The 25,139-nt window shown below is 40.5% G+C and overlaps 1 protein-coding gene across 1 annotated transcript in view; it reads right to left on the bottom strand.

The window, feature by feature from the left end:
* Positions 1-24,548, bottom strand: part of LOC141510949 (calreticulin-like) — a 32,454-nt gene extending 7,906 nt beyond the window's left edge. The window contains exons 1-6 of the mRNA XM_074220328.1: positions 24,062-24,548; positions 14,544-14,645; positions 7,427-7,630; positions 6,836-6,930; positions 2,748-2,957; positions 1,729-1,842 (exon numbers count right to left, since the gene is read on the bottom strand). Coding sequence (XP_074076429.1) covers positions 1,729-1,842; positions 2,748-2,957; positions 6,836-6,930; positions 7,427-7,630; positions 14,544-14,645; positions 24,062-24,548 — 1,212 coding nt within the window. The remainder of the gene's footprint in view (positions 1-1,728; positions 1,843-2,747; positions 2,958-6,835; positions 6,931-7,426; positions 7,631-14,543; positions 14,646-24,061) is intronic.
* Between the last annotated feature and the right edge of the window lie 591 nt (positions 24,549-25,139).

Here is a 25,139-nt window from a genome sequence, read left to right as displayed (position 1 = left end):
AAAGTATTATATAGGAGACAAAGCACTCAACATGGCATCAGATGACCTGATTTCAGATCCCAACGCAGACTCTTAATAACAGGAGACTTTCCCTCCTTCTTGTCTCTCTCCTCCTTGAACCCATACAGGAGTCAAAAATAACCTTCCTAAATCATAAGTCTGGTCAAAAAGATTCCCCATTCAGGGGTGGCTAGGTGGCACAGTGGATAGAGCACTGGACTTGGAGTCAGGAGTACCTGGGTTCAAATCCGGTCTCAAACACTTAATAATTACCTAGCTGTGTGGCCTTGGGCAAGCCACTTAACCCTATTTGCCTTGCAAAAACCTAAAAAAAAAGATTCCCCATTCCCTTTAGTTAGGATAAGATCTATAACCCTTAACCCTGCACACTCTGGTTTCAGAATCCTTTTCCAGTTCTATCTCATACTTTATAAACTCTACACCCCAGTTCTTCACTGAATTTTAGAGGCATCTGCCACCTCTGCACATTCCCATATGCCCCTAGAATAAAAACAGTCAATTCTCATTTCCCTGATTCTGAACCTTTTTTCTTCCTTCAAGGTTCAGTATATGATTCCCATCCTGCCTCCCAGCTCATTTGAGGTAGTTACAGCCCTTAGTCTCAAATAATTGAGGGTCTAATTTGATGACAAGGGGTTAAACCTACACCAGAAGGCCAATTTTACAAATCAGTTTGATCACTCTATTTCTCTCCTTACTGTGGATCATTCTTCATTCAGGGTTGTTGAGTCTTTGTTTGAATATTTGTAGAGGTAGGGAGCTCACTACAGAATGATCTAGTCTATCTTCCATGGTGGGGCACCTTGGATAGTAAGTTCTCTCTTAAGCTGAGTAGGTCTAAATTGTCTCTTTTTTAACTTCCTAAGAGGCAGATTCTACCTTCCCAGAAGAGTGGTGGTGATGATGATGATGATAATACTAATACTAATAGTAATCATATTATCAGTAACAATGGTAACTAGTATTTATATTGCACTTGAAGGTTCACAAAGTGCTTCACATAAACCTCCTACTAACCTCTCCTAACCTAGAAATTTTACATCTTACCTGGGACTTGATCCAGTTAACTGATGGGGGAGTCCCTGTGGAGAACATTTTGGCTTTTTCTAGATAAGAGAAAGTCTAATATGGAGCCCCCATCACATTTGAATTTGGAAAATCCAAAGTTCAAGGTCCTCTTTTGTCATTGAGCTGTGACCTTGACAAAGGATTTAATCTTCCAAAACCTCCATTTCATAGGATCAGGGAAAGAGAGATAGAAGGACAGCTAGGCCAACTCCCTCATTTTACTGATGAGGAAACTGAGTCCAGAAAGATGAATTGATTTGCCTATGGTTATACAGATAGTAAGCATCAGAACCATGTTTGGAATACAGGTTCTCTTACTACAAACGATTTATTGAATGAATGAAGGAAGGATTTAAGTCCTATATCCTACAAACTAATCCTCAGTTGTTTCTTAAAGGAAGGACATAGTTGTAAATCAGCTAACACACGCTGCCAACTCAGGATTCCCAGCTCAGTTCTTCCCACGGTTTTCCTTGAGGTCATATAAACAGAAGTATGTTTGAACCAATTCAAGATAATTCCAACATCATTCTCAGCTCAGAGTTCTCCCTAAACTCATTCACCAAGTCTCTAAATTGAGACTATTCATTAGTAGTTCCATTATTTATTCACTTTGTAAGAGAAAGAAATCCCTTTTACCTTATACTTTGGATTTGGGATTAAAGGTGGCTCCCACTCGCCATCCATTGCTGCATCCCAGTCATTAGGTTTCTTTGCGTCTGGATCCGGGATTTTTTCAAAATCTTCCCAGTCCTAAGATAAAATTGGTCCACCATAAGGATGGTTTGGGGATACAACAGAGGGAAGTGTACCCAGAAGGCTCTTGTGATGAGACACTAAGCATGCAGATCTTTTATAGAAGGTGGAAGGGTTAATAAGCCGGTGTGAGCAAGTTCTCCCTGTAAGGATATCTGAAATGAGCAATTCTCCTATTCCTATTCCACCCCCCACCCCTAACCTTCCATCAGATCTTGAACTCCATTTGACGTCTGATACCAAGGAGTAGGGAGCTTGCTGCCTGGTGGATCCCTGTTCCTCCCTTGGCTCTCCCATGCCAAGTTAACCAGCAAAACTGACTGAGGCTGGAACCTTGTGTCTGAGGGATTCAGCATCAAGGGGGAAGGCCAGGGCTTTACAGTTCTTTCAATTGACCTCATGGCATAAGCTTCCAGACCCCTCGGTGAAAAGAGGAAGGGCAAAGAGTGGAGGTGTACATCACAGCACTCAGAATGCGGGCGGCCGTGAAGTCAGGGCCGGCAGTTGCTTACAGGACGACAGGTAGGAAAGGCGGCCCTCCTGGGAAACTCGCCCCTTCTACAACTGGTAATTCATCCAATTAATGACCTACTACTAATTTTTTGAGCACTTACTAACACTTATGGGGGGCAACAGTACAATTATCCAAAGCAGCAAAATACATTTTTTCTTGCATTCAACTGAATTAAACAATTGTTTAAATGACTATTAGGTGCTCAGCATAATTTGATCTCTAGAGATACAAAGACAGTTTTTCCAGAGCAAAATGATTTCCAGATGTACATGAATGTCTGCTAAAAGTGCAATGGTGAAAGTACTACACTTTAAATGACTCATAAAATTCTTTGTCTCATTAGCCGGCATCATTTATAGACAGAGGACCAGGTACAGAATTCATTTACCTCTGGTTTCTTGTCATCAGGATCCTCAATTTGGGGTTGCTCATCCCACTTTCGAGGTTTCCTTGCATATGGATCTTTGATTTTTTTGGGGGGTAGAAAATGCCAATCATCCTCTAAAGTCCCAGTTGTCACCAGTTGATTATCTATCTTTACCCCATAGGTGTTATCCGGACGAAGAATTAGAGTATACAGGTGAGTATCCTTATCGATCTACAGGGAAGGGAACATAGGAGGGAAGGAGGTAATTCTGAATCATCCGCAGCAATACACTTCACAAATGATTATCCTGTCTTTACTCATATGAACATCTCCAGGGATAGGGAACTCACTACCTGATGTAACCTAATGGGTTCCATTGTTGGACAGCTCTCAATGTTAGAAAATTCTTCCTGACCTTAAGCCAAATTCAGCCTCCATACATCTCCTACTTCCTTCAAAGCCACAGAGAGCCAATCTGGCTCTCCTCTCAAAAAGTTTACCCAAGACAGGAACCTAATTTGAGAATCGAAAGGGTCATAGGTGGTGCTGACCCCATATCTCTAATCAAGCCAGGCCCAGCATGCCCTGAAGCTCTGGGAGACTTGTAGAGGAAGAGCCTTTCCCTCTACCTCTTAAAAACTGAAAGGACAGAATCCTGTCTATCTTCTATAGATTAATCCTCCCCAGTGGCCTCAGCTTCCCTTAGTGGTTGTTGTACTAGGTACAAGAAAGAGAGGCTCAGAATTCGCCTTTCAATCCTAGGCCTCAATGTACTTGCAAAGTCTAGGAGGGGAATATGAGTATTATAGATGCTGTTATCATTTAACAACAGTAATTGGGCCAGTAGGAGACAATGCATCCATCTAAGAGACACATACTCAAGGACTCATACTGAGAGCAAGAAGAATCAACTTCAAGGAATATGACTAAGCAAGCTAAATTAAGTGTCACCAACTTCGGGAGCCGTTTCCTGATCCCTCAAATTACTATGTGTTTACCTGGTATGTGCTTCACAGTTACAGATATATTTATGTATGTATTTTTGTTATTTATGACTTATGTATATTATGTATGTTTATACAGGCATTTAGGTATATATGCAGGTTTATACATAGAAATGTAAGTATGCATGTGTCTGTATATATTTTCCCCAGATAAAATGTAACTTCCTAATCCGTAGGAACTAGTTCATTTCTTTTCTTTGAATAAAGTGTTTTCCTTTTCAGAATATAAGTCATTGTCTGTTTCAGCTGTGGATATTTTATTTACTGAGACAGTAAAAAAGATATTTGTGATGAGAAAAACAGCTTCAGATAGTTGGGGACCTGGAAAAAAATCATGTTTCAGATAAATGTACTGAGGGGGAATGTCTGAAAGTAGCTCAGACACAGGAATACTGAATAAAGGTGAGGAATGCTATGGTGTATCATTGTTCATTAATTCTTTAACATATAAACCTATTGAGGGTTTTGAAAGTTATAACTGAGAAATGAACTGAAAGAACTGGTTGGAGACTATAGAAGCATTGTTCATGGCATGTTTGTGTCCACCTGATAGAAGTGGGAAATTTGATTTCTCCACTTGAGTTACAGCTGGGTCACTATTCATGAAGAAGCTGATGAATTGGTTAGAAGATGAGAAACCAGAGATCAAAAGAAAATAGAACACAGCAGAACCTGTAGATAAGTTAAAGCAGTTAGAGGCAGAGTGGAGGAGAATCAAAAGAAAAGAGCAACTATTTTGGGTTGTGTCAGGATGCTAACTGAAGCCTAACAAGTTTCTGTACTTCTTGGAGGCTCACTGTTGGAGAGATCTGTAGTTGTGTGAAGCTCACTGGAGAGAGCAAAATCCTGCTGGGTGAAAAGCTAGCTAGGCTTGGTTTTTGTTCCTCAGGACCATCATCTATCTAAGTGGGGAATCCTTACAAAGGTTGGACCAGACTGCCCTGTACTATTGTCCTGGGCTCCTCAGAGTCCAGAGAGCAGATCTGAGGGGCTTGATAGTCACTTAAATAGTGTAACAATGCTTCAGTACCCAGTCAAAGGAACAGACTTGAAAAGTTGCAGACCCCAGGTTTAGGACTGTTATTTCATTGAAAAAGTATAATGATTCTGAATTACTAAAAGAGTTTAGTTCGGCTATCCAAGAGTAGTAGAGAAGCAGTTTTATCGGCACAGGGTCTCAGAAGAGGAACAGGTAATGTGACTGTTTCCTAAAAGAGGCCACTGAGATTCAGTCCTGCTATCTAAACCTGTGGGCTGACCTAATTATATGGTTTCCTATTCATAAGCATCACTGTTAGATTTTTATAAATATTGACCCACTCTTCCCGACATGTGCTTCATTGGAAAACATGACCCAAGTTTATGGATGAGCTACTATACTGTTTTGTTTTCTACTATGTAAATGTTATGATTATTCTTGCTTTTCTTTTCTTGATTGGTAAATTTTTCACGTTTAAGAGTGAATAAGGGGCGGCTAGGTGGTGCAGTGGATAGAGCACCGGCCCTGGAGTCAGGAATACCTGAGTTCAAATCTGGTCTCAGACACTTAATAATTACCTAGCTGTGTGGCCTTGGGCAAGCCACTTAACCCCATTGCCTTGCAAAATAAAAAAGAGGGAATGGTCCTGGAAGGATCTGCATGAACTGATGCTGAGCAAGATGAGCAGAACCAGAAGAATTGTACACCCTAACAGCAACATGGGAGTGATGATCAACCCTGATGGACTTGCTCATTCCATCTGTACAATCAGGCACAATTTTGGGATATCTGCAATGGAGAATACCATCTGTTTCCATAGAAAGAATTGTGGACTTTGAACAAAGACCAAAGACTATTACTTTTAATTTTTTTTAAATGTTATCTTATTATGTAATTCTGCTATATCTCATACTTTATTTTTATTCCTTAAGGATATGATTTCTCTCTCATCACATTCAATGTATACCATGGAAACAATGTAAAGACTAACAAACTGCCTTCTGTGGGGGTGGGGGGAAGGAAGCAAGATTGGGGGAAAATTGTAAAATTCAAAATAAATAAAATCTTTCAAAATAAAAGAGTCAGTGGTATTGGAGAAGCTAGGTAACACAGTGGATAGAGCACTGGTCCTGGAGTCAGGAAGACCTGAGTTCAAATTTTACCTCAGTCACTTAATAATGACCTAGCTGTGTGGCCTTGGGCAAGTCACTTAACCCCATTGTCTTGCAAAAACAAAAAAATTCTAAAAGAATCAATGGTATTGTTTTGTCTTATTTGTATAAATAGGAAACACATCAGTAGGGGCTCAAGAACTATAACAATTATCATACCAGGTTTATCTCACAGGATCTTGAGCATAGAAGCAAGGCAGCCTATGGCTATCCCATTCCCAGAGGCAAAAATCTCCCAGGTGATACTGTAAGTTCATGATGAAATGAGTGAACCAGTCCATAGAGATAAGGGTTGCAAATATCACGCTGAAGCCTCAGCTACATTCCCAGCATGAGTGGACCAACACCATGAAGAGGCTACAATGATACCTTGGGTAACCTTGGAGAAGTCAGGTGAACTCTCAGGGCCCTGGGAAATGTTCTAAGACTATAAATTGCTGAACAGCTGTGCTCTTATACTGCTTGGGGGTGCTTTCTCACTAAGTGTTCCCAAATCAATAAAACTAAACAACAACAAAAATGAATAAGACTTTGTTCTGGGAAGAATAAAAATAGGAGACTGATTCCTTCATTGGTAGAGTCACTTTGGCAAACCATTACGTGTTTGCTGAGTTAGCATCACTTGACAACTCGACTAACTTCTTATATCTCTAAGTAACTTATTCTCTGAAGTCAGAGGGACCTAAGTTCAAATCCTGCCTCAGAAATTTATTAGTCGTATGACTTGGAGTAATTCACTAAACCCCAATTGCTTCCAAAGCCGAAAATAAATAAAATAATTTATTTGTTGCTACTAGCACCCATTAAAAGAGAAAAAGAAAAGTTCAGAATGTCAGCATCAGCAGGATTTACAAACCATGTGGTCTTACCATGTTTCACCTGCTGCTTTCTGCAATATCTGAATGCCATCTCTGAATTTCTCCCAAATCTCCATGCCCAGGCCTGTGGACTTACCCTGCATTTGATAGTTTTATTAATTTCATGGTTTTTTCCTTTATAATTAAGGATGACATGTACCTTGTTGTTTCCCATTCCACAAATATCTGGACCTGAAAATAAAGAAACCCAATGGTATCAGATAAACTCGCATCACTGTTTAGGATCAGAGGCCAAGACAAGTCTATCTCTCAGTACATCCCAATTTGGCCCATCCCCATCCCTAGGAACTCTGTTAACATTTGCTTCATAAGGATGGAGTTTTTATTTAGGTTTTTTTTTTTTTTGCAAGGCAAACAGGATTAAATGGCTTGCCCAAGGCCACACAGCTAGGTAATTATGAAGTGTCTGAGACCGGATTTGAAGCCAGGTACTCCTGACTTCAGGGCCGGTGCTTTATCCACTATGCCACCTAACCGCCCCAGGATGGAGTTTTTAGGTGGGGATTGCAGTCTCTGACTTGGGAGGGGCTTCGGAGGACCATTAATAATCCAACCAGTGGTTGACCAGTAGAACATTAGCCTTAAGAGCCACTTACAGCTCTAACATTCTAGCCTCATCATGCCCTTGGCCATGAATAGGGAGAAAAGGCTTTACTGAAGAACTCACCAAACATGATATAGTAGGTTGAGTTGGAGTACATGTTGTCTTGGTCCACATTCTCAGGAAAGAGCTTAACATAGCCCCCACCACAATCAATCCCCTGTTCATGCTTTACTGAAAACTGCACCACCAAGCTTTGACCCTCGTTGCTGAAGGGTTTGAATCGTGCTGATAAGGCATAAAATTTGGCATCTTCACTTGTCTGTATACCTGAAGGGAGAGACAATACTACCCTGTAAACTGAATTATGTCCAAAGCAGCAGATAAAGCAGGCTTAGAAAAAAACCCAAACAGAACAACAGGAAACTAAAGTATCTTCAAAGTGGCCAGATTGACCATCTCATGATAAGTCCCTTGAAACTCAAATTCTCCCACAGAAATTTATTAAATTTAGTCGACTAAATGTTGTTAGGAAGCTACTGTTAGCATTGATACAGTCTGAGTAGAGAGGAGACCCTTGATGGTAGCTCCCTCCCTCTCTTCCTCCTACCTGCTCTGGCTTCCATCAAATCCCATCTTTTTCAGAAAGCCTTCGGTCATTCCCCTTATTTCTAGGGTCTTCCCTCTACTAATTATCTCCTATTTATCCTGAATGTATCTTGTTTGTACAAGAAAGAGGCCTGACTAAGCAGTTAGTGGATAGAAAGTTGGGCCTGGAGTTATGAAGACCTGAATTCAAATTCAGCCTTAGATACTTATTAACTATGTAACCCTCAGGGCGGCTATGTGGTGCAGTGGATAGAGCACCGGCCCTGGAGTCAGGAGGACCTGAGTTCAAATCCGGTCTCAGACACTTAATAATGACCTAGCTGTGTGGCCTTGGGCAAGCCACTTAACCCCATTGCCTTGCAAAAAAACCTAAAAAAAAACCCAAAAAACTATATGACCCTAGGCAAGTCATCTAAACTTCTGTTTGCCTCAGTTTCCTCAACTATAAAAGAGGGATAATAATAAAATCTACTTCCCAGGGTTGTTGTAAGACTCACATAAGATGATATTGTTAAAAAAAAGTGCTTATTCCCTTCTCCTTCCCCCCTCTATACATAGTTATTTCTATGTTATTTCTCTCTCTCTCTCTCTCTCTCTCTCTCTCTCTCTCTCTCTATATATATATATATATATATATATATATATATATATAAACCTACTGCTATGTCCTTCCTTCAAAAGTTCTAAAATAAAATAAAATAAAATAAAATAAAAATGAAAATAAAAAGGCCCACCTGTTCTTGTCCTTGGTACTCAGGTGATCCCTGGTGTCATCCCTTTTACCATATAACATAGAGTACCTTACATTATGTAACCAGTTTATATGTTTAGATCTCACCTCCCTAATAGGAATGCAAGTACTTCAAGATAATAGAACATAAGGTGACAAACTGGTTTCCAAAAGGTGGCATCCCTTTGTTTCTTATGACTTTTTCTTCATGAAAGGAAGCAAAATCAATCCATCCTTTACCCTGGTCTCCACATGGCCAGGATATGACCTTCATCCAAGTAAATATTTGAGCCATGAACAGCCTTTGTGCAGCTCAATATATGATTTAATTACAGCTTTCATCACATTCAAACATGTCTAACACATGGTCTTCTGTGCTCAACCTATGAACAGCCCATGGTCTTCACTAGAGCTACTACAAGGCCCACACGCCGCCTTCATTAGTCAACATATAGTCAGTACTTGACTTTCTCCATGGTCAATACAGGGCCTACATGTAACTTTACCATGCTTAACACATGACCTTTACCATGAATAATACGTGACCAGTACACAGCTTGGTCAAATCAATGCATGAACCCTAGGTAGTAGGGTTAGTACACAGTCAGTATATGTCTAGCCTTGACTTTTGCCCCAGTTAGTACATGGTTCACACATAGCCTTCACCATGGATGATACATCACCATGCTATATTTAATTCATGGTCCATGTGGAATTTCCATCACAGTCAACCCTCAGCTTTTGGTCTTTGCCAATCAATAAGAGTACACAAATAGTTTTCATCATGATCAACACATGATGCCCAGCCTTCCTCATAGTCAACATCCAGACATCAAATAGGTTTAAACAAAATGAAAATTAATGGCATTTCACCTTGTTTCAAGACGGGATTGCAGCTGATTGGGTTAGAATGGCATTTTAGGGAGAGACTTTGTATGGGTGTGGTGAATCCTGGACAACCTCCTTAAGCACACAATTCTCAAATAGGTTCCATGAGATTTCCTAAGCTTCATGTGCAGGGCCCACCCTAAGCACCCCAAAGTCACTATCCCAGCTTTATCCCTCATCAGGTCTTTTAGGATATGAAAGCAAAACTAAGTAAGATAGAAGATCAATGTAGCTGGGGCGTATAAGAAGCAAGAAATGAGGAATAAGTGAACTCCCACACATCTTTAACCACCTCTCATTTTCTCTCATTCCATGAAACTTTCATGGGGAAGGAGAAATTTAATAAGCTCCTACAAACTAATAATTTTCATTTAAAAATGAACACTAAAATTATATTTGTGACAGCGGACTCGGAAATAGGAGGGAGGGAATTAAATGGTGAAATGAAGGGGCTCTATTTATAGCACGCAAAGATTTCTTTACACCCCTGATCAAGGCTGTGGAGTTCTGGCTCTGAGGTCCCAGGCTGGCACTCAAGTGACACCACCTCAGTGCTTGAGAGCTCCTTGGACAGACTTGAGATGGAAAGGAACTTGAAAATCACTTCATTCTCACCTGGGAAGACACTAGGTGAAACAATAGACTTGGATCAAGGAATTTTGAGTTCAAATCCTGCCTCAGACACTTATTAAATATGTAACCCTGGGCAAATCTCTTGACCTCCCAGCCTCAGTTTCTTCATTTGTAAAAATAGGTGGAAGGATTGAATGAGATAATGTACTTTGCAAATTTTAAAATACTCCATTTATTATCATTATTATATTGATAGAAAAAGAAACTGAGTTTCAGAGAAGCAACTTGCTTATTGTCACATATATAACAGAGCTGGGGATTCAGACCCAGAATCTTGACTAAATAAACTATGCTGTCTCTTGACAAGTCAAGTCTCCCCTTCTAGACTGTAAGCTTCTTGATGGTAGGGAACCCTTTTCTGGATGTTGAAGAGAAAGCCCCTTTCCCTGCCTGCCCTTGGGAAGTTAATGAAAGGAGGCAATGAATTGCAGAACAGGCACTTTGTCCAGTGAACACTAAGGGGCACTCTTCACATTGGCCTCTGATCCATTTTCAGTATTCAATAAATATAAAGCGCTTACTAAGATCCAGGCACTGTGTTGAACACTGGGAATATTTGGAGGAAAAGAGGCAAAAGACAGTCCCCATTCTCAAGGTGCTCAAAATCGGTTGTGAAGACAAGAAGCAAACAAATAGGCACAGATGATAGATATAGATAGATAAATAGATAGATGATAGGTAGATAGATGATAGATGGATGATAGATTATAGATAGATAGATAGATAGATGATAGGTAGATGGATGACAGATAGATAGATGATAGAGAGATGATAGATGATAGGTAGATAGATGATAGATAATAGAGATAGATAGGTAGGTAGATGTAGTTAATATATCAAATTATATTTCATAGGATAAATAGTAATTAATGAACAGAGGGAAAACATTGGAATTAAAGGATTAGGGAAGACTTCTTATAGAAGGTGAGATTTTTTTAGCTAAGACTTGAAAGAAGCCAGGGAGGTGGAGATGAGATGCCAAGCCTGGGGGATGGCCAGGGAAAATGTTTAGAGTCAGGAGATGGAGTCTTCTTTAGGCAACAGCAAAGAGAACAGCATCATTGAATCAGAGAATAACTAGAGAGGAGTTGTGTAAAGTGTAAGAAAATTGGAAAGGGGTATGTGAGAGTGTGAATGGGTGTGTGAGTATGAGTTTGTGAGTGCAAGTTATGAAGGATTTTGTATTTGATTTTGGAAGTGACAGGGAGCCACTGAAGTTCATTTAATAAGAGAATGACATAGTTAGACCTGCCCTTTAGGAAAATCACTTTGGAGTGCCTTCTTTGGAGTCAGAAGGACCTGAGTTCAAATTTGACCCCAGACATTTAATAATTACCTAGCTGTGTGACCTTGGGCAAGCCACTTAATCCCACTGCCTTGAAAAAATAAAAAAACACAGGAAAATCACTTTGGTGGCTGAATGGAGGATGAGACTTGTACCAGGCAGAATATCCACTAGGCTGTTGCAATAGTCCATATATAAGGCAGTGAGGGTCTTCATCAAGGTGGTGACAGTGTCAGAGGAGAGAAGGGGACATATTTAAGAGATGCTGCAACATTGACTTCACCATGAATAATCCATGACTAGTACACAGTCTTAATCACTTTTTACATCACAGTAATCTATTATATTCATGTACAACAATTCATTTAGTCATTCCTAAATTTATGGATATTTCCTTGTTTCCAACTCTTAATTATCATGGAATCTCTGGTTCAAAGGGTATAAATATTTGATTTACCATATTTGTATAATCCCAAATTGTTTTCCTAAATGGAAGTACCATTTAATAGCTTCACCAAAAATCTTTTGTTTTGTTTTGTTTTGTTTTTGCAAGTCAATGGGTTAAGTGGCTTGCCCAAGGCTACACAGCTAGGTAATTATTAAGTGTTTGGGGCTGGATTTGAACTCAGGTACTCCTGACTCTAGGGCTGGTGCTCTTTCCACTGCACCACCTAGCTGCCCCCACCAACAATCTTTTAATGTGCCTATACTTCCACAATTCCTCCAACACTGACTGTTGCTATTTGGGGGGGGGCATTTTGGGAGTCCATTTATAGTGTAAGGTGAAACCTCAGGGTTGTTTTTGACTTGTATTTCTCTTATTATTATTATTGATTTAGATCATCCTTAAATGTGATATCAAATACTTTGCAGCTGTTCTTTTGAAAATTATTCATTTCCTTTGATCATTTATCTATTAAGCAATGCCTTAGTTATATATGCATCCACATATACAAATAAACACACACACATATATGTGTGTCATTTATATATAATTTTATATCTAGGTTACCAAACTCTTATCAGACAAATTTGAAACAAAGATTTTTTCCCATTCAACCACTTCTCTTCTAATCCTAGGTGCATTAATTTTGTTTGTGCAGAGCTTTTCAGTTTTAAGTAATCAAAATTATCCATTTTGTTTGTAATTGCCTCTATCTCTGGTTCAGATTACATTTCCTATTTTTCATTTTTAATGGGTAAGGAAAGGGGCAGGGGGAAGAGGGAGAGAATTTAGAACTGAAAATAAGAAGAAATTGAATAACAAAAAAATAATATATATATATATATACCCAAATATATATATACCCAAAGCTGTGAGAGGTATATGTTTTATTTCTCTTACTTTTTAATTTGATCTAAAGATAATAAAAATCTAAAGCTATTAAGGTCATGGATCCATTTAAAATGTATTGTAGGGTGTGGTATAAGCTGTTGATCTAAACTTAATTTCATTCAAACTGATTTTCAGTTTTCCAAAAACTGAAAAGTTTTTTTTAATCAAATAAGATAATTTATGCTTTCCATTTAATCAAATACTGGGTTATTGAGTTCTCTTATTCTGAATCTCAATTATCTCGTCTGTTCCTCTGATCCATCTCTCTATTTTTAAAGCAATAACAAATGGCTTTGATGACAGCTGCTTTATAATATGGTTTGAAGCCTGCAAATGTTATTCCCCATTTCTTTTCAAAATTTCCATTGATATGTTAGATCTTTAGTTTTTCCAATGAATTCTGCTATTATTTTACCAAACTCTTTAAAACATCCCCTTGCTAATTTTATTCATGTTTTTCCTTCATTCTCAAAGAAGACCACAACATCAAGGAGGTGATGTCTTGACAAGTATGTGAATTGGATTTGAGTGAGGGGATGTCATGCTAAGTCCCCAGCTTCACTTTCTCCTCAAGAGCCATCTGGGACAAGTGGCCAGATATGAATCAGGACGAATGGAGATGGCTCTGGATGAGAGGCAATCAAGGTTAAGTGACTTGTCCAGGGTCACACAGCTAGTTAGTGACAAGGCTCTGAGGCTGGATTCAATCTCCTATCCTCCTGACTTAAAGGCCATTTTGTTATCCATTGTGCCACCTAGCTGCACCTAGTAATTATGTTGGTATAGTATTAAAAGTGTAAATCAACATTGGTAGTACTGTTCCAAGTAGATTATTAACAGATAAAATAGAAAATAAATAGAACATTTAGAATGAAAAATTTCACTATAAACTTCCTCAAAATTTAAGATGGCTGGCTCCTCTTTTTCTTAACCCTTTATCTATATACATACATAAACAAATATCAAACTTTATATATACACTATAAATTTATATATACACTATATATACACTTTATATATACACTATAAATTTAGAATGAGGGCCTCAGACACTTAAAAAAATACTGGTTTTTCTATTAGCTGTGAGACCTTAGGCAAGTCATTTCCTTTCCTCTAGGCCTCAGTTTTCTTGTCTGTAAAATGAAAGATTTGATTAAGATAATTTCAAAGATCCCTTCAAGCTCTAAATCCCAAGGTTTTTCTTACCTCACTATTTCTTAAAGACTTGTACTTTTAGGGGCCAGATGATGCAGTGGATAGAGCACCGGCCCTGGAGTCAGGAGCACCTGAGTTCAAATCCAGCCTCAATCACTTAATAATTGCCTGGTTATAAGATCTTGGGCAAGTCACTTAACAAAACAAAAAACAACTTTAAAAAAGACTTGTACTTTCAGTGGTGCTTCTCACTCCACCGATGTAGACTATAGATCTTCTGTACCTTAATAGAAGCTATGGTCAGAAGAAATCATTGTCTATTAGGGAACATTCTAATGAGCTTCATGAGGCTGGTCCTGGGATGCCAACCATTGAGTACAGCCGGCCCTCTTTATGAGGGAGGATTTGGGGAGGGCTGATTAAAGCCTGTGCTTGTTCATTGGCCCAGCTTTTGGGGACCCTGGACCCACTCTATATCTTGGGGAGGTCCCTGAGGAGGAAGACAGGGAAAGCTCTGGGGGATGAATAAATGAGGTCATGGTTCATGAACAGCAAGGGGTCTCCAAGAATTGGAACTCAACTCACTCCCAATGGCAGGAACACTCACCTTTATCCTTCTCCTTGTCTCCATAGAACTTCCCAGCTGTCAGTTGGAATTTACCATAATCCGAAAAATGTTTAGACTGAACCCATCGTTTTTTCCACCCATCTGTCAGGGAATGAAATAATACATGCAAATGACTTCCATCCTCTCAAGGATGACCAAGTAAATTTAATGAGCTGATTCATGAGGTGTTAGGAGGAAAAGAAATGCTCCTTGAGAGAAGCTGGTTCATTCTGGCTTATTCCCCCCCCAATGCCTGTCATGTAAGAGACATTTAATGCTTGGTGAGCTAGGGTAAACAATCCTGAATTTGGATTCAGAGGATCTAAGCCAGCTAACATGTAATTCAAAAAGACAGAATAAATATACATGAAATACATCAAAACAAATATGTGAGAGTCATAATGGAGAGATGGTAGGTCTGGGGGGTCACCATGACCCTTCTGGCTATATGATCCTGAGTTGTTACTTTATTTCCCCTTGCCTCAGTTTCCTCATCTGTGAAATTAAAGGTATATCAAATGTTAAAGTTATTGCACAAAAAAAGGCTAAAATAGCAAAAATTATAAGGGAAACAGGCAATTGGGCAAAAATCTTGGCAATAAATCTTTCTTCTTTTTCCTTTTTCCTCTTCCTATTCCTCTTCCTCCTTTCGATGATGATGATGGCCATTCCCAGGCAACATCTGAAGATGACTGATGTTCAGAAATCTCTTCCTGTACACCTCCCACTGCTTGGCCCATAGAGGCTGATGGACTGGACAACAGTCAGAAGACACCCCCTTCTCTAACTGATTCACAGCCTAAGGGCTTTATGTTTCCTTTATGGTTACTTCCCCCTGCTGGTGAGAATCACCTTTACCTCTATCATGTAAGGCTAGCAAAGCACTTTTCTTAAAATAGCCCTGCACCACTATTATCATCCCTTTTTGACAGATGAGGTAACTAAGGCTAGGAGAAGCAAAGTGAATTAGGATCACAGATGTAGAACTAGGAGGGATCTCAGAGATCTTTAGATCTGTTCTCATTTTATAGATGAAGCTAAGGTCATGAGGAGGTGGTTTGTCCAAGGTCACACAGGTAGTAAATGTCAGAGGTAGGATTCTAATTCAGTTTTTCTGATTCTGAATACATTGTTTTTCCTACTCTGTTATCCTGATTTTAGCTCAATTTTATATCACATATGATGTCACAGATAAAATGACTTATCCAACAGTTCTTCTGCACCCCCCCCCCGATTTAGAGTTGGAAATGACCTTAGAGATCATAAAGTCAACCCCCCTCATTTGAGGGGGGTTATGAAAACTAAATCAATCTACTCAACACTGGAGTGAGACCTTGGACAGAGCTGAGCTGATCGAAGATGAGTATCTCAAACTGGCTTCACACCTTCATAACCAGTCTGGTCTCAAGACCCCTCTAACCCCTGCCTTCACCATCAGGTACAACTATGAACTGGTCATTTAATACAATATATTTTACTTATTTCCCATGAACTAGTCATTTGATATAATATCCTCTAAGCTTTTTACTTATTTCCCAGGGTTTGAGAATCAAAATAACATTTCCTCTGCTGCTGAAAAGGGTATAATAATTAATTTTCCTGTCAATCAATCAATCGATCTTATATATGGATTATATAATGTTTATCGTCTTATGTGCCAGATACTGGCCTTAAAGCCAGAGGATACAAAAAGAAGCAAAAGACTGCCCCTGCCCTTGAGGAATTCACAATCTTATGGAGAAGGGGGAAGACAACAAACAAGCAGCTATATACAAACAAGCTATATACAGGATAAGCTGGAAATAATGAATAAGGAAGATATTATCATTAAGAAGCATTGAGAAAGGCTTCTTGTAGATCAGAGGTAGGATTTTAGCTAGAACTGCTCAGAATCCCTGAGTGCTAAAGTAAACCTCTCTTCCCTGACCACTGCTCCCAGCTTCTTTGGATCTGTCTAGGTCAGCTCTATCCCTGCAGTGCCCCAAAATCAAATAAGATAATATTTATAAAGCATTTAGCATAGTCCCCAGTCCAGAATAGGTGTTTCATAATGCGTTTTTCCTTCCCTTTTCCCCTTCCTATTATTTTGCTTTTTCCTAACTTTCCATTTTACATTCTGTTTTATTATTCTGATTTATTATCAACAAACTACTCATCATGATAGACCTCTGCCCCACTCAGGAAATTACTTTAAACATATTATTATTTGTATATATTGTTTCCCTCCCAATAGAGCAGGAGTGAGGGATCTTTTTCCTGCCATTTGGATGTTTATAAAATCATTCTCGGGCCGTACAAAATTATCAACTTAAAAATTAGCTTGAATAAAATATCAATTAAAAAAAATTAGCCTGCTACCAAACTAGTAACTAGATATTGAATTTCGATGCCTGCCTGTGGTTGCCTTGGCAGCCCAAGACCAAATGATTTATCCAGTCTTATACAGTCTGAGGACCAGACATTCCAGTCCCTGCAGTAGAGGGATTGGCTGTTTCATTTTGGTTTTGCAATCTAATTTATAACACCTAATAGAATGTTAGGCACATAGTAGGTGCTTTATGAATGCTTCAATGATCTAAGTATGGCTCAGCGTTCCAAAGGTATTAATGTAATACCTGGGTATACCAAAATACTAACATTATCTAGAGCAAGATTGCAACAAGACCCCAAGTCTTCTGTTTTGACCAGAAGTCAGGGGCGTCAAGTTGAATTCTCTTAGCAGGGAATGGACCAAGTGGAGCATGCCCAGTTGGGAGATCAAAAGTTCTGAACCATCACTGTAGAAGATGAAGCAGAGAAGATGACTTGAGGCAGAGAATGAGATTGAGAGCTGAAATATTTGAGAGTCTCACAGAAAAGAAAAAATTAGAATTTGAATAGACTAGAAGAGACTTTAGGAGTCCTGTAGATGACCTCCTGCATTGCACAGAAAAGAAAACTGAAACACAGGGAAAGTGGCATGTGCAGGATCAACCAGGAAAAAAACATCAGAGAAAGAATTTGAATCCATGCCATTTGTTTTGTAATCCTGTGTTCTTTTGCCTCTACCATAAGAAGTAATTACTTCTTCTGGTAGGGTAGAGTCTTGGAAATTTCAAGCTTCAGTTAGAGAGGTGTTCCTTCCTTTTAATGAGCATCCTGACTTTTTTCTGATATTCTGCCTCAATCATTTCAACTCTTGGGGTTCATCTCATATTCTTGTCCCCTGGTTACTAGCTGCAATATGATGAAGGGGAAAGATTTCACTGGCCAGCTATGGGACCTATGTCACTTAATGCCTCTGAGCCTTGATTTCTTCATTTTTTACCAATGAGGATCATTAGACTTGTTCCTTCACTCTTTTTTTTTGTTTTGCTTTTTGTTTTTTTGAAGGGCACTGGGGTTAAAGGAGTTGCCCAAAGTCACAGCTGGTAAGTATCAAATGTTTGAGACCAGATTTGAACTCAGGTCCTCCTGCCTCCAGAGCCGTTGCTCTGTCCACTGTGCCACCTAGTTGCCCCAGTTCCCTCACTCTTAATTTCATTGTATTTCTTTTTTTCTTTTTTGCAAGGTCACACAGCTAGGTAATTATTAAGTGTCTGAGGCTGGATTTGAAGTCAGGTCCTCCTGACTCCAGGACCAGTGTTCTATGCACTGTACCACCTAGCTGCCCCAATTTCATTGTATTTCACTGTCTAGTTGTATGACTTGTTATATCTAATGCCTCTAAGCCTAAGTTTATCTATTTTTGCCAGTGGGCACCATCAGACTGGCTCACTCACTTTTTTTTTTTGTGCTAGGCAATGGGGTTAAGTGGCTTGCCCAAGGCCACACAACTAGGTAATTATTAAGTGTCTGAGGCCACATTTGAACTCAGGTACTCCTGATTCCAGGCCCAGTGCTCTATCCACTGCATCACCTAGCCACCCCCTCACTCACTCTTGATTATACTCACTTTCTGGACTTCTCCTCTTCACCAGCTTTATTCCTATCCTGAATAAACTTTCACTCTGAGACCTTGCTCTCCTGATCAGTGATTTCCTCATTCAGAACACCATCTTAGCAGGGATTCTTCACCTCACTATCATCTTGCATCCTCTTCCAGATTTCTCTTCCTCTCTCTTCTTTTTTTTTTGCCCCTAAAGAAATGCCTCACCCCCATTTCCAGATCCTCTTTATATTATTTCTTCTTCCATTAGAATGTTAGCTCCTTGAAGACACAAAGTAAATAATAAACACTATTTTTCTATCTATTAAGCTATTTGTCTCCCCAATGCTGACCTGTGGGGACTGAATAGGAGCCTAGCAGTGAAATGGGAAGCTGATCCAAGCTGCTATTTCAGGAATGTTTATCAAAAATGGCTCTCTTCAGTTCATTCCCCAAGAGATGGATCATTTTTTCTGTTCCCTTCCCAAGGGTGAGTTGTGCAGGTCTGGGCATGTTCTGTGAGAAGGCATCTTATAATGTCATGACAAAAAAGCTAGACAAAGGAGGAAAGAAAGGAACCAAGTAATACCTCATTGAGAGGTAGCAGAGATGGAGAAGAGCTACTACTGCCATCAGGGTGCTGTATGGGGACACATTCAAGCCCAGTCCTCTGGCAATCTTTTGTTTGGAATAGGGGACAGTGGAAGATGCTATGTTCTCTCTCCATAACAGCTCTCACATTGGTCCCCCTCTCTTCACTCACACAGTCAACACCTCTCACAAGAGCCCTCTTACTGGTTTCTCTGACTCAAGACAATCCCCAGTCCAGACTCCTTTATTCAATTGCCAAAGTGATTTTTCTAAATTTTTTTTATTAGGTTTTTTTTTTTGCAAGGCAAACGGGGTTACGTGGCTTGCCCAAGGCCACACAGCTAGGTAATTATTAAGTGTCTGAGACAGGATTTGAACCCAGGTACTCCTGACTCCAGGGCTGGTGCTTTATCCACTGCACCACCTAGCCGCCCGATTTTTCTAAATCTTGAGTAGAACCATGTTTCCCCCCTGCTCAGTAAACTCCAGTGGCTCTTTATTGCCTCCAGGATTAAATATAAAATCTTCTGTTTAGGGGCAGCTAGGTGGCGCAGTGGATAAAGCACCGACCCTGGAGTCAGGAGTACCTGGGTTCAAATCCGGTCTCAGACACTTAACAATTACCTAGCTGTGTGACCTTGGGCAAGCCACTTAACCCCGTTTGCCTTGCAAAAATAAAACAAAACAAAAACCTAAAAAAAAAAAATCTTGTTTGCTATATAAAGTTTCTCATCAGCTGGCATTTCCTAACTTTCCAGTGCCTTTACCTGCTTTCCTACACCCTACAGTACAGTCATCTTGGTCTGCTTAACTACTATAAACATATTCATCTTCCTATTCTATCTTTGCATTAGTCTCTGCCTGGAATTATCTCTCTTCTCACTTCTGCTTTTTGGAATGCTTCCTTTTATCTAAAATTCAATCTCAATATGAGGTTCCCCTGATCCTCCCAGCTGCTGGTATTCTCACTCTCCAAGAGACTGTATATTCTATTTGCATGTTACATATATGTATGTATGTATGCATATATGTTGTTCATATTGTCTCCAGAGAATGTAAGTTCCTTGAGGAAAAGGTCTACTATATTTTTGCATTTTTATTGTACTTAGTGTCTGATGCTTAGTAGATGCTTAATTAATGTTTTTTGATAGCTCTGAAACTTGGTATTTTTGTGACCATAGTCTCGTCACTTCATCTCACTGAGACTCACTTTCCTCAACTGTAAAATGAAGATGATACAACTAATAATATCTCCCTCATACTATCACAGTAGAAAAATGTTTTGTTAATGTCATATAATAGGCAGATAGGTGGTGCATTGGATAGGGCACTAGGCTTGCCTGGGGTCTAGCCTCAGACATTTACTAGCCATGTGATCCTGGGCAAGTCACTTCACCCTGTTTGTCTCAGTTTTCTCATCTGTAAAGTGAATTGGATGTATACAGTAATAGCACCTCTCAGGAAAACAGTGATCAAAGACAATTCTAAAAGACTTGTGATGGAAAATGCCATCTACCTCCAGAGAAAGAAATATGGAATCTAAATGTAGATCAAAGCATACTATTTTTACTACTTTAAAATTTTTTCTTTCTTATGATTTTTCCCTTTTGTTCTGATTGTTCTTTTACAGCATGACTAATATGTGTAACATGATTGTGCCTGTGTAATCTATATTAGATTGTTTGCTGTCTTAGGGATGGAGGAGGGAAAGGAGGGAGGGAGAAAACTTTGCAAAACTGAATGTAGAAAACTAGCTTTACATATAATTGGAAAAATAAAAAAATAAAGACAAAATAAATAAATAAAATAAGGTGGAGTAGGAAATGGCAAACCCACTCCAGTGGCTCTGCCAAATGGGGTCAAAAAATAGGACATAACTGGAAAATGACCAATAAAACAAAGATTTCTATGCTCACCACGCCTGCTAAATAGGATAACATTAGCCAGATTCAGAGTAAAAACTTGAGTGCGAATCCCAGCTTTAGTACTATACATATATGTATATATATATATATATATATATATATATATATATATATATGTGAAGTCACTGAGCATTTTTCATTATCTGTAATATAAAAGTATTGGACTAGACAATCCCTGAGATCCCTTCTAGTTCTAGCTAGCTAGCTTGCATTTATATCCTGGGCTTTTAGGTTTACAAATATTATTTCACTTGATGTTCACAACTCTGGGTGCTATTGTTATCTCCATTTTCCAGATGAGAAAGCTGAGGCAGGCAGTGGTTAAGTCACTTGCCCCGGTTCACACAACTAGTCTATGTCTGGGGTGGGATTTGAACTCAGGACTTCCTAATACTAACATTCTATCCTCTCTATCACCTAAGTACCTAGCTCTCTGAACTGCATACACTGAGGGTCGATTATTCTTTCCCACATCCTTTTAACTTCCTTATATTTTAATCTTATTTTTTCTCAATTACATGTAAATATAGGTTTCAATTTTCATTTTCTGTAAAATTTTGAGCTTCACATTTTTCTCCCTCTCTTCCTTCCCTCCCCCTTCCCCTTGACAGTGGTAATCTGATATAACATATATATGTACAAACATAGTAAACATATTTCCATATTAGTCACCTCATTCTTTTTATTAACCCCACACACACAAGCTAATTGGCAAAGTTTAGAAACTCCCTAAGTGTCAACTTTTGTTATTTTCAAACCCACTAGGATAGAGATAGTAAGTACCAGAGGAAAGAGGAGAAGAAAATGGAAATCTGTCCAACTCTTTCAAAAGAGAACTATTGATTAACCACTGTCCTCACATTCTGTAGCATGTTTCAAAGTGAGTTTAGAAACAAAGGGCCTGACTCTTCTACTTGCGACTTGACAAGTCACTTCATTTCTTTGAGGCTGTTTCTTTTTTTGGTAAAATTTTGAGATTGAACTAGATCAATCAATTAACTAGCACTTCTTAAACTTACAGACAGTCAGAAAAAGTGATACAAGGACACTCTCAAGATCTGGGATTTATTATGCAACATAAAAGACGCTGGCATAGGACCACCCAGCATGGTGTTCCCAAATCAAAGAAGGTGCTATGTGCTCTATGAGCAAAGCAGAACTGAAATAGCTCAAAGGAAACATGAGATGTACGAGTTTAGAGAACCCATCACAAATGTTCACATGGACTATTTGTGCCTGACCTGAGGCAGAGCATTCGGAGTTGATCAGCTACAGTCAGACTCAGACACACTGTAACTTATCTGTAATAGAGTGACAGTGACTTGTTCCTCTTCAAAATGAAAGACAACAATCAAACCAAACCTCTATTGTGTGCTAGGTCCAGTGCTGGGGATACAAAGACAAAAACAAGAGTCCCGTCCACAAGGAGCTTTCATTCTACAGAAAATCTGTAAGGTGCCTCCCAACTCTTGAGCCTATATCCTCTTATTTTTATTAACTACTTTCATTTCTCCATTTCTTTGTTGGACTCTATCCCCTTATGGAAGTGATTGCATAGGATGACCTCCAAGATTCCTTCCAGGCCTAAAAACATGATCCTAAAACATACTCTGCTGACATGCAACTGAGTGAGACACCAAAATGTATTGATATCCAGCTGGAAATGACCTTCAAGATCATCTGATCCAAACCCTTTACAAAGGAGAAGACTGACACCCAGAGGAGGGGAATGGCTAGTCTAGGGTTCCACAGTCAGGAAGTGACAGTGTTCAGATTCAAAACAGAATTTTCCCTGCTCCTTGACCATCACCTTTTTCTCTCCTGGGCTTTATTTGAATGGGTGTGTTTCCCACTTTCCAATGATTTTCTTTGGAAAAATTCCAGCTTCAAAAGGTCAATGAAGAGGCCCAATGGAAATACTAAAGAGACTGGGGCATATTGCTAACAAAGAATCATCTCAAAGTGACACAAAATACATTAACAAAGGTTCATTGTAACTAACCAATGAGGAAACTCCTTTGCTAATACTGGTTTGCTATTTGTAAACTTGGAGACCTGCCCAGATGTAATACTAAGAGGTTAGTTGATTTAGGGTCACAATTCATTCTGGCAGATGGAATCTGAATTCCAAATTGGGATGTCTGTGAAGGTAGCTTTCTATCCACTAGGTTAGGCTACCTCTTTCATCAGGTGATATACAATAATGATGATGTTTGAACTTCATTCTCAAAGAAGACCATGACATGAGGGAGATGATGCCATGACAAGCACATGAATTGAATATGAGTGAGGGGGTGCTCTGCTAAATCACCAGCCTCATTTTCTCCTCTGGAGCCATCTAGATCCAGTGGTCAGATATGAATCAGGACAACTGGAGATGGTCCTGTATTTGAAGCAATCAATGTCAAGTGACTTGCTCAAGGTCACACAGTTAGTATCAAGTGTCTGAGGCAGGATACAAACTCCCATCCTCCTGACTCAGAAGCCAGTACACTATCCACTGCTCCACCTAATTGAATAGGAAAGGTCTCAAGATATAGCTTGACTTAGGATACCTTGGGGGAGGAGGGGCAAGAAGACACACAGAACCAAAGAAGATCTTGTTAAATACACGTTAAAATTTGTGTTGGATTCTGTAATGTTGGAATTGGATAGAATCCTCTAGAAGGGATTGTCCAACCTTCAACTTTTACAAAAAAGGAAACTTGAGGTGCAGGGTGATGGCATGACTGTCTGCCAAGTCAGGATTCAGACCCAAGTCTCTTCTGATTCCACACCCAGGCCTCTTCACAGTCACACCAGAGGCTAACTAAACTTTTCTTTCCCAATACCCCCAGGGAGTAGTCAGAGTCAAGGGTACCATGCTCCTTTTCAAAGAAGCTGAGACACCCTGACTTGCTCAGAAATTTGGTTAGGAGACAGACCTCTTCTGCTTATTTGTTGGAAGGGGAAAGCTGAACGAATGGCCCTGGGGTCCTTCCTTATCGCCCTTTCCCATCCTTACACACACACACACACACACACACACACACACAAACACAAAATACTCCCCAGTACCATCTACCCATTCTGGGTCACAGTCGCAGCCAGCTCACCGCCGTCTTCGAATTCCTCTCTGAAGTAGACGCGCCTCCTCCACTCTTGCCACCGCTGCCCTGGAAACCTGGCTGGGCCCTTGCCCTTGCCCCCGTCCCTGCGACCGACAGCGGCCGTGGCCGTGGCCGTGGCCGTGACCGGGGCCGGGGCCGGGGCCGGGGCCGGGGCCGGGGCCGGGGCCGGGGCCGGGGCCGGGGCCGGAGCACTGTCGCTCTCTGCGTGCGGGGCCCTGGCCGTGGCGCCCGCACTGCCCTCGGCGGTGGCACTGCCACCCGGGTGCTCTCTGTCCAAGCTCGCCACGGTGCTTGGGATGGTGCCGTCGGTGGCGCTGTCCGTGGTGCTGCTGTCCGTGGTGCTGCTGTCCGTGGTGCTGCCCTCGGGTTTCTGGTTGTCTGTGACCCGGGGGCTCGGGCTCTCCCCGCTCTGGCCGCCTGCCGAGGTGGCCAGGACCACGGCCATGGCCGCCAGCGCCGGCAGCCACCTCATCCCTAGCCCGGCCGCCCCTGGCGCGCCCTTGCCTCTCCAGGTAGCCCCTCTGTCCGTGGTTCCCTCTGTCTCGAATCTCGACTTCCACTCAACAAGCTTGGTGAGGCCAGGGGTTGGGGCTTTCCCACAACCCCAGCTTTGAGGGGGCCCCGCAAGTGGCTGCTTCTCATTCGCCTAGACCCCGGGGTGATTACCGAGACTGCAGCCAATGGCTAGCGGCCACACACCTGGAAGGCTTGAGCAGGAGGAGATGGTGACCCCAGGGGAGGGGGTAGAGCAGATGGAGGGGAGCCAGAGTCCCAGAGCAGGGTCTCAAGAGGAAAGTGGAAGTTCTGTCTTCCTGCATCCTCCCCAACCCTCCAGAGATTCTGGGAGGAAGAAGGAGACTGAGGTGACTTCGGAAAAGGTCAGAGTGGAGATGGGCACTCCCTCCACCAGTACAGGCTACAGCCTACCCCAGTCTTCATAACAGCAGCATCAACAGCAACAATACCTAACATTTGTCAAGAATCAACAATGTGTTAGGCATTGTGGCAAGCACTTTGATCCTTACAACAAGCTGAAGACATAAATGCCACCCCATTTTACAGA

Source organism: Macrotis lagotis, chromosome 2 (assembly GCF_037893015.1).
Source record: "Macrotis lagotis isolate mMagLag1 chromosome 2, bilby.v1.9.chrom.fasta, whole genome shotgun sequence".
NCBI lineage: Eukaryota > Metazoa > Chordata > Mammalia > Peramelemorphia > Peramelidae > Macrotis > Macrotis lagotis.
This window is presented reverse-complemented; position numbering and strand designations above follow the sequence as displayed.